Here is a 9693-nt window from a genome sequence, read left to right on the forward strand (position 1 = left end):
GCCCCCCATCTCTCTCTTCTGACCCCACCCATTCCTCTCACGACACTAACTTTTCTGCTGGGCTCAGGGGGACTATTAGGGAAGTGAATGGACAGGTGGCCACAAGTCAGGACCCATCCATAGCAAGAACACAGCATGGTCCCACCGCTGTGCCACTCCTCAGCCAGCAGACAGGTTTGGCTTGCTCTCTGGTTCTCAGCCTCCCAGGCATGGGGTTCCTGGGCTTCCAACTCCATGGGTCAGCATGGGACGGTCTTCTAGCTGCCTCACCACGACAGAGTCTTCATGCTGCTCCTCTGCTCTGCCTTGCGGTCTCCGAGCCCGGCCTCTGCCCTCGGTCTGGCTCATCTCTGCCTGGCGGTCTCCGAGCCCGGCCTCTGCCCTCAGCCTGGCTCCTCTGCGCTGTCTCCTGGTCTCTACGCTGCTGCCTCTGGTGCCTCTGGTCTCAGCCTGCACCTCAGACAGATCGCTGACACAGTCCACTGCCGGCTCCTCTTCCCCTCTGCTTCCTCCTTACAACGGGGCAGTGGCAGCTAAAGCCACCAAGCCCTTTCATCCATTTGCAAACCCCCTCCCGATCCTTTGGTGGGAGTCACAGAGCCGTGGTGATGAACGGGGCAGTCCACAGGGGGCCAGGCCAGGCTCCCTGTCCTGCCCACAGGGCTTGTCTGACTCTTGTTTAGAGAGAGAGACTCCCATGTAACACCTGGGCAGGAGGTGAGAGGACCCAGGTGAGAAGTTTCCGTGATAGCACTGGGCCCCTGGAGGGGCCACAGCAGCAGGGCCACAGCAGACACAGGTCAGCCCCAAGGGGTATGGCCTCAGGTCCCAGGCTGAGTCAGGACCCTGGACACTTCCCGGCAGGGGACGTTAGACCACAGTCACTGGAGGAACCTACAGCCAGGTGGGCTCCGAGAGAGGACAGGTGGTGCCTCCACCCCCCACCCCCCAAGCCAATGCCTGGCTGGCAGTGCTGCTGGGCATCCCCTTACAGTTCCCCCCACCCCTGGCTCTCCTGCTCCCCCTGCCAGGTAGGCAACTCCCAGCCATGTGCAAAGTGGTCAATGAGCAACCCCAGACTCGCGTGGAAAACGGGCTGAGCAGTGACAAAGGGCTCACCAACATGGGGGCTACCCGGTGTCCCGCCTGCTCCCCCATGTCAGGCAGCACCTGGCCCTGCAGCATCACTAAGTCCCCCACTCCGGACCCCCAGGGAGATGTCACGGCACATTTACTGTGGTCGCAAGGCCGCAGAGGGGGTGTCTTCCCAGCAGAACAGCCCCTGCCATGCTGGCAGGCACAAGGCGTCTCCTGAGACACAGTTAGCTCCTGTCGGTGCCCAAACGGGAGCCCACTCGCATCCCCTGGGAGGACAGAGCCTGTGGTGCGGGCAGGGCGGGAAGGACTATTCTAGAAGCCAGCATCAAGAACAAAGAGCTGACTTGATCTTCACTTCTCTCAGTACAAAACCAGAGATCTAGAACACTCTGGGATGGGAGGGAGACGGGGGGAGGGAAGGCCCCAGCAGGATGGCAATCTTGAGGCATCTTTCTGCACCCCTACTCCGGAGCCCCAGCCCTGAGGCTCACGGGGACACCCAGAGCCAGACATGTACTGTCCTTTCCTGCACAAGTCCCCTGCAGCTCAGAGGAGGGGGCTACTCTGGAAGCACAGAACCCCGAAGACCAGGTAGACAGCAACTGGGGTTCCCGTGGGAGTCTGGAGGATCATGAGTTGATGAGACATCTTTAATTCAGACCCGGCATCAGGATGTGGGCTCCCCCTCCACAGGTGGACCCTCCCTCCCTACGAGAACCTGGCCCAGGGTCTCGGTGCCTCTGCTGCTCATGGGGCTGTGACTACCTGGGCCTCGGGGCGTCTACGTTCCAGCCATGTCTCTACTGCTCACAGCTCTCATCTCAGATGAAATGAAATCAAGCTGAAAGGTGTACAGACCACGACTATCTTTGTCTTTTGACAAACGCACAAACTCATGCCACTCACTAGGCCACTAACTACAAGGCCAGCAGTTTGAAACCCCCAGCGGCTCCGTGGGAGGAAGATGGGCTTTCCCATAGAATGTGTTAGGCCAGGTTGACTAGAGAGAGCAATTCGTCGACACTTGTCGATGTGTAAGGAAGAGCTTTATATCAAGGAGTACTCAGATATCAAGAAAACATCCCAGCCCAGTCCAAATCAAGTCCATAAGTCTTATACTAGTCCATCAGTCCCTCTTCAGACTCACGCAGCCACGTGCAATGATGCAGAATGCAGGGAGATCACTGGCTGGTGGGTGCGGAGTCTTGTGGGTCCAATGGCGGTGGAAACCTCACAAGGCTCTTCCAGTCTCAGCAATGTGGCTTGCCAAAGCCAACAGGAAGGTGAAGCAAAGAGAGGGGTGGTGGGGAGGTTCCCAGGATGCTCCTTATGGGGTCACACCCACAAGGAGGCACCATCAGGCTGGCTGGCTAGATTCCACCCCTACACTCTCTCTCTCTTTAAACTTTTCCCCCTACACTCATATCTTAACGTCAACATTAAGTTATGTCACGACCACAAAGACTGACAGTCTCAGAAACCCACAGGGGCAGTGCGGTGTCCACTAGGTGGAAGTGAGTGTGGCTTGGTTTTGGACTTTTTGGAAAGGCAGCACAGAGCTATGATTTAGGTCTGAATTCTCCTTCCGAGATATGCTAACGCCTCCGTTTTCCCAGGACTCACTATGAGACTGCTGAGGGAGCCCCATCGCGTGGTGCCCCGCAGGAGCTCCTACGTTTTAGGACAATGCACTTAAGGGAGTTTCAGGTTTCCAACGAGTGTAAAGTAAGCTTCTATGGGCATAGTTATTCTTGGGAGGGGTGAATGTTTGACCCCAGAAGGAACTGTGAACACTTTCCAAAGGGGTGGCAGCATTTCCCCCCACCCCACCCCACACACCACACCCCCTGAAATGTATGGGACTCCTCACTGCCTGGGCCAGGAACCTGTGGACACTGCCCCTCCAGACTTCCCAGGCGCAGGGCTCCACTCCCCATCCTGACTTGGGACAGGACCTGAGCCTGTGGGGGCCTCTCCAAAGCAGAGGACACATGACATCATACTCCTTCCTGCAGGAAAGGTTTCCGTGCCCACGGCAAGAGTTCTTTTCCCAACCCACCTGCCCCAGGCCTCCCACATCAGAGAGGGCACACATGTCGGATCGCACGACCTGGCTCACCCTCAGAAAGGAGCTGAACAGCAGAGCACCCCCTCAAAATGCAAGTGCTGTGCCCCGGAATAGCACAGCCAATCTCCCCACTCCATGTCCAACGACGAAGAAAGAGAAGGTTTTTTTTAGAGAGGGTGTGCCAGGGAGGAGACTGCAGTGGTGCCCGAGGCATGGTTTCTGTGGTGTGGCGTCTAAGATCAGAGCACAGAGAGGTGACACACCGCTGGCTTTCGAATTCACACTTCGGAGCGCTCACATAGACTCTGGTTTCAGGTGACCATGAGACACAGCTGTTGACCCCGAGCCTGCACACAGCACACTGAAGCTCTTTACAATTCAGGGTGTCTTTGTTGACTGAGTAGACGGCAGGGCCCACCTTTCGATCACTAACGGGGCAGGTAAACAAGAGAAGACGCCTCATTACCCGGCCCCTCTACCTCTGCGTGCAACCTGTTTGCTTTGTGAGCAATGTAGCGAGTGATAAAAACCCTGTAGAGACTGCATTCGGTAAAGAACTTCAAGCTAACTGCATTTAGGAAGAACTTCCCTTTATTTCTAACTACATTCAGTAGGATAACTTGGGTTACGGAACACTGGTGGTTGATGCTTGTGTCATTTACGTAGGAACTAGTCAAAGAATCATGGGCCCAAAACAGGCAGCCCTGGAGAAGTGTGAGCCCTTCTAAAACCAAGGTGGAAGTTACATGCGGCATGAAAAGCCACTCCCAATGGTAAGGTTGGCAGCGGGGAGGTGGGATGGGGGTGGGGGGCTGGAGGGGAGGGAGGAATTGAACCAAAGCATAAAGAGACATTTCAGTCAGTTATAGCAAAAGGACAAACTGCGTTGGAAGAGGCGTTGAACAGAACCCCCAGGGGCGTGGGTTCCATAGGGCTCTCTGACCTTCACTGTTTGCAGATGGAAAGAGGTTCATGTCCAGAAAGGGCTCACACCGTTGTCCACTCCGCGTCAAGTCCATGAGTCAGCTGTCAGCTGGAGGCTTCTCCTGAGTCCCGCGGCTGCAGGGCCTGATGAGCAGGAAGCCGGAGGATGAAGGAGGAGGACCCCAGGCTGTGGGTGGAGGCTGCATGGACCCATGGCCAGCAGTCCACTCATGGCTCCTGGGATGGGCAGGCAATCCGACAGGAGGCCAAGAACCCGAGGCAGGATCCAGACCCCACGGTAAAGGGAGCTTGCTCCCACCCACTGTCGGTCGCCTGGACTATGAGCAGGCCACCGGCCCCAGATGGAACCTCTCACGATTGGATCTAGACTGAGGCCAGATTAACTGCTTGGCTGCTTCACAGAAGATCCCTGCATGGAGCTGACCGCACCATGAGAGATCGTGTCGTGGGAGAATCCTGGCCTGGCCAAGTGAACCCAAACCACAGGGAGCAACCCAATCAAAGCTCACTTGAGTGACTTTACGGGAGGCCAGACTGACTCCCGTCCAAGAGCTAGCATGTATGTAAACGCTCCACCAATGTGGTTTTGTCCGGCTAGCTGCCCTCTTTCTGCCCAGTTCTTCCCAGGCTCCACAGGGCAGTTTGGGCCTGACAGAGACTCCCTCTGAAGGTCCAGATGGGCTTTTCCCAGTACCACTGCCTTTCAGCACCCGAGGGAGAGCCGGCCATACTGCGCATCTTCAGCGGAGGACCTCTGTGCAGGGCTCAGCAAGGCACGGGCTCCTCTAGAGACCCGATTACAGACGCTTCAGCTGGGTTTGCTCTGTCCACGGCCAGAAGTCACGCCTTGATCTGAACAGGGACAATCGCTCAGAATGTAAAGTTCTTGTGCCCCTGTGAGACCCCCCAGGTGTGTGTGTGTGTGTGTGGGGGGACTACTCTGAAATTGATAGGTCGACTTGCCTCACCACAAGGGCCCGGGATGGCCCTCTCGGGGGCCAGCTGCAACCAGTCGGGAGGTAGGACGAGACCGAGAGGGTGTTTGTTTGTTTGTTTGTTTGTTTGTTTGAAATGTGCTCGCGTGTCACAACAGGGTTTAAGTCCGTTTCCATTTTACCGTTGTTGCTTTTACAAGCTCCCAGACCTGTGTTTCGATCTGAGGGGCAAGGAGTCTGGAGGGGTTTTTAAGGTTATGGCTCCCCTCTCTCTCTCTCTCTCTTAAAAAAAATAATTGGTTGAAAATTATTCCTGTTCCCTCTTTCATTTATGAAACAGAAGACATTAGAAGGAGAACACCATGTGACGCTGCATGGCCCGCCCGTGGAATCAGTGACAGCTTCACAGCACCCCCGCCCCACTGTGGCCCTCCCCCTCCCCTCCCTCTGCCCTCCCCCTCCTTTTTTCCCCTATCTGCTCTCCCTCCCTCCTGCTCCTTTCCCTCCCTCCCTCTCCTCCACCCTGGCACAGAGACCATTTTTAAAGCCCGGTGGGATGCTGGACTTTTTGCCATTCAGACCCAGTCATGGGTGCCCAGAATTCCAGGAAGCGAGCAGCTTCAACCTCATGGATAATTCTCCGTTAGCTGAGCAGCAGGTGAAGACGTGAGAGGGCTTCCTTAGAATAGACACCTGGCTCCCTGCTTGGCTTCCCGATTTAGCCAGGGCCAACCTTGTATTTGCGATTACCTGTTCAATGGTCTGCGTGTCTCACCTGTGTTTGCCTCTGGCGTGTCCTCATAGTCCGTCCTGTCACCAGGGCTGACGAGACAATCGCGAGGCTAGCCCTGCTGAGGTGACAGGCATGGCAGCAACTGAGAATTGATCCCACAGTCTGAGACTAATGAGCTTGGCCTGCAAGCTATGGCTTGTCTTGAAAAGAGGAGGAATTCCTGAACACATCATTTAGAACCTGTGCCTGGATCAAGAGGCAGTTGTGTCAACAGGAGGGAATGCTGCCTGGTTTGAAATCAGGAAAGGTGTGCATCAGGGTTGTATTCTTCACCATACTTGTTTGAGTGAGTTAATTGTACCAGCCTGGCCAATAATCACATGTGGGGCTAATTGAAAGACAGAGGGATAAATGGGTGGTGAGCCTCGCCTTTCTAGTTCTCGGGTCTCTTGCTTTGTGATGGTCGCACCAGGATGCAGCTGCCTTAGCAGCTCCCTGCTTCAGCTTGCAAGATTGACTTCCTACAAGACATCCTCAAGGAGAAGCTACATGGACCTATCCCGATGCAGCCCTGGGTGCTGGAGCAGCCGTGTGGAGACCCCTGCCAGCACTGAGATGCTTATTTGTTCACTAACTCAGCTTTCCTCCTGCAGTCGGCGTCATTGCCTCTGTTTTGTGAGGTGGAGGACTTTGTGGACAGGTGTTGGGTGAATGGGTTAATGTTGGACTTGTGGGCTTGGGCAGCCTTGGGTTGGGATGTTTTCATGATGCACATTTTCTTTACATAAAACTCTCTCTTATCCATGAGTTGCTGTGGATTTGTTTCTCTAAAGTACCTAGACTAACATAATGTTCAACCTGTGTGCCGAGCAAACCATCAGAGAAGCCGGATTACCTGAAGAAGAGGGTGGCATCAGGGTTGGAGGAAGGCTTATTAACAACGTGTTTATGCAGATGACACAACCTTGCTGCTGGAAGTGAGCAGGACTTGAAGCACTCGCTGACAGAGACCAGGGACTGCAGCCGGCAGTGTGGATTATAACGGCATGTGAAGACCAAAGTCCTCCCACTGGACCATAGGTCACGTCATGATCAATGCAGAAAAGGTTGAAGTTGTTGAGGATTTTGTCTTGCTTGGATCCATAATCGATGCTCATGGAAGCAGCAGTCAAGAGATCAAAAGATGCACTGCATTGGGTCAATCTGCTCACAAGTCCTCTTTAGAGTGTTGAAGAGCAAGGATGCTATTTTGAGGACTAAGGTGCACCCTGACCCAAGCCACGCTGGTTTCCATTCGCCTCCTACGCACGTGCAAGTTGGATATTGAGCATGGAAGACGAAGCATCGGTGCATTTGAACGGTGGTACAGGGGAAGAACATTCAAAGTACTATTGATGCCAAAAGAACACAGCAATCTGACTTGGAAGAAGTACAGCCAGCGTGCTCCTCAGAGGGAGGAGGCGAGACTGTCTCACACACTGTGGCCATGCTGTCAGGAGAGGCCAGTCCCTGGAGAAGGACGTCTGCTCGGTAAAGTAGCAGGGCAGCGACAAAGAGGAAGACCCTGGAAAAGATGACGGCCACAGCGGCCACAGCAGTGGGCTCAAGAGCAAACGCGAGGATGGTGCCGGACCAGGCAGTGTTGTTGTCTTTTAAAATAAATATTTTAAAATCTTAATCATTTTATTGGGGGTGCTCTTACAAACCTTATAACAATTTATCACGCAGTTGTATTAAGCACACCAGTACATATCAATATTTCCAAACATTTTCTTTCTACTTGAGCCCTTGGCATCAGCTCCTCTTTTTCCCCCTCCCTCCCCACCCTCGTGAATACTTGATCAGTTATATATTAGTGTTATTTTGCATCTTACAGTGTCTTCCTTCACCCACGTTTCTGCTATTTGTCCCCCTGGGGCAGGGGCTATATATCCAACCTTGTGATGGGTTCCCCTTTTGCCCTCTTTCCCCCCCTCCCCCTCCCTTCATGATGTCACTACTCCCACTACTGTTCCTGAAGGGTATATCTGCTCTGAATTCCATGTGTCCAGAGCTCTTATCTGTACCAGTGTGCATACTCCGGTCTAGCCAGATGGGTCATGGTAGTGCAGGGGTGGGGGGGCAAGCATTCAGGAACTAGAGGAATGTTTGTTTTTCATCAGTGCTATACTGTACCCTAGCTGAATCATCCCTTCCTTGTGACCCTTCTGTGAGGAATGTTCAATTGTCTACAGATGGGATTTGGGTCTCCACTCCAACTCCCCTCTTTTCCATAGATATAATTGTTTGTTTGGGATCTTTTGATACCTGATACCTGATCTGTCGATGCCTTGTGATCACACAGGCTGGTGTGCTTCTTCCATGTGGACTTATTTTCTTCCCTGCTAGATGGCCGCTTATTTAACTTCCAGCCTTTAATAACCCAGATACTGTATCTTTCGATAGCCAGCACCATCAGCTTTCTTCACCACATTTGCTTATGTACCCATTTTGTCTTCAGCAATCGTGTCTGGATACATGAATATCAAAGAGTGCCAGTTTATCAGAACAAAGTGTTCTTGTGCTAACGGAGGCCTTGAGTAAAGGCCCAAAGTCTGTCTGCTATCTTAATACTTATAAATATATGTACACTGGCCTCTATCCCTCTAATTATAAATTTATGTATTTACATATGTACATGCATATAGCTATGTCTCTATAAATAGTTTTTGCCTCCTATTTATTTCCTCTATTTCCTTTCACCTTCCTCCTGATCCACAATCATGCTCACCCTCCATTCGGCTCTCAGTAATTAATCTCAGATACATTGCATTTGATTAAACCCCACCAGGCATTATATGCCCTCCACACTATCAATTTTAGGTCTCTTGTTGTTCCCTTATCCCTGAGTTTGTTTGGCTCCCCACTCCCCCTCCCAGCCCTCTCCTGTCCCATGTGCCGCCCCCTCCCCCGCAGGACCACCGGCCCCATTGTTTTCTCCTGGGATTGTTTGTCTTGCCCATTTTCTATTGATAGACATAGAGCGAAAGAAAAAAGGAAAAAAACAAAACAATAGGTGGCTCCAGGTCTGTCGGCCGGCCCTTAGGGGTGTTCTCCCACTGGGACGAGCAGCAGTGACTCCAGGGCCAGGGTAGCATGGTAGCAGGGTAGCATGCCCCCCAGCGGTGCCGAGGCCAGAGTTGGAGCTGTCTCCTGCGCTCACGAACACCTGGCCCTGGGAGGACAAAGTCCGCAGGAGGGTACGACACGGCTCTAAGAGAAACGGCAGGAGGCCCCTTGCTGTGATTCCTTACCAGTCCCACCCATGTGAACCCCCAGACTCATTTCTGGAATGATAGTCCACCTGCATGCTCTGCAGTTCACTTGTCTGTAAGAGCAAAAAGCCAGTTGTAAAACCTTGTAGAAAATACAGCCAAGGAAGCACTGGCGGGCAGCTTCCATCCTGAGAACGTGTCTCCCGGGACTAGTCTCTGCAGTCCATCCCTCTGCTCAGCGCTGGGTGGTTAATGGCCGAGCTCCTGGCTCCAGACCAGTGTTTCTCAACCTTCCTAAAGCCGAGACCCTTTAGTACAGTTCCTCATGTTGTGGTGACCCACACCCCACCATAAAATTATTTTCATAACTGTAGTTTTGCTACTGTTATGAATTGGGCAACCCCAGTAAAAGGGTCATTTGACCCCCAAGAGGGGTCAGGACCCACAGGTTGAGAACCGCTGTTTCAGAGCAAGGACTCTCCCCACCCCCACACACTGGAAGGTAACATGAAAAGTAATTTAAAGTCCCCCGAGAAGAAGTTATTTCAAAGGATGGCACTGAATCCGCAGCTCCGGGAGAGGGATATATCTGATCAGAGCACACAGGAGCAGATGACGGGGGAGGAGGAGAGACTGGAGCACATCCTGGCCCACCAGGCC

General features: G+C 53.1%; 1 protein-coding gene across 1 annotated transcript in view; it reads left to right on the forward strand.

The window, feature by feature from the left end:
* Window positions 1–537, forward strand: part of LOC123522200 (aquaporin-12-like) — an 8601-nt gene extending 8064 nt beyond the window's left edge. Inside the window, exon 4 of the mRNA XM_045294519.1 lies at window positions 388–537. Within this exon, the coding sequence (XP_045150454.1) occupies window positions 388–537 (150 nt within the window). The remainder of the gene's footprint in view (window positions 1–387) is intronic.
* Window positions 538–9693: the final 9156 nt, after the last annotated feature.

Source organism: Echinops telfairi, unplaced genomic scaffold (genome assembly GCF_000313985.2).
Source record: "Echinops telfairi isolate 266 unplaced genomic scaffold, ASM31398v2 ScPeMD7_3;HRSCAF=10, whole genome shotgun sequence".
NCBI lineage: Eukaryota > Metazoa > Chordata > Mammalia > Afrosoricida > Tenrecidae > Echinops > Echinops telfairi.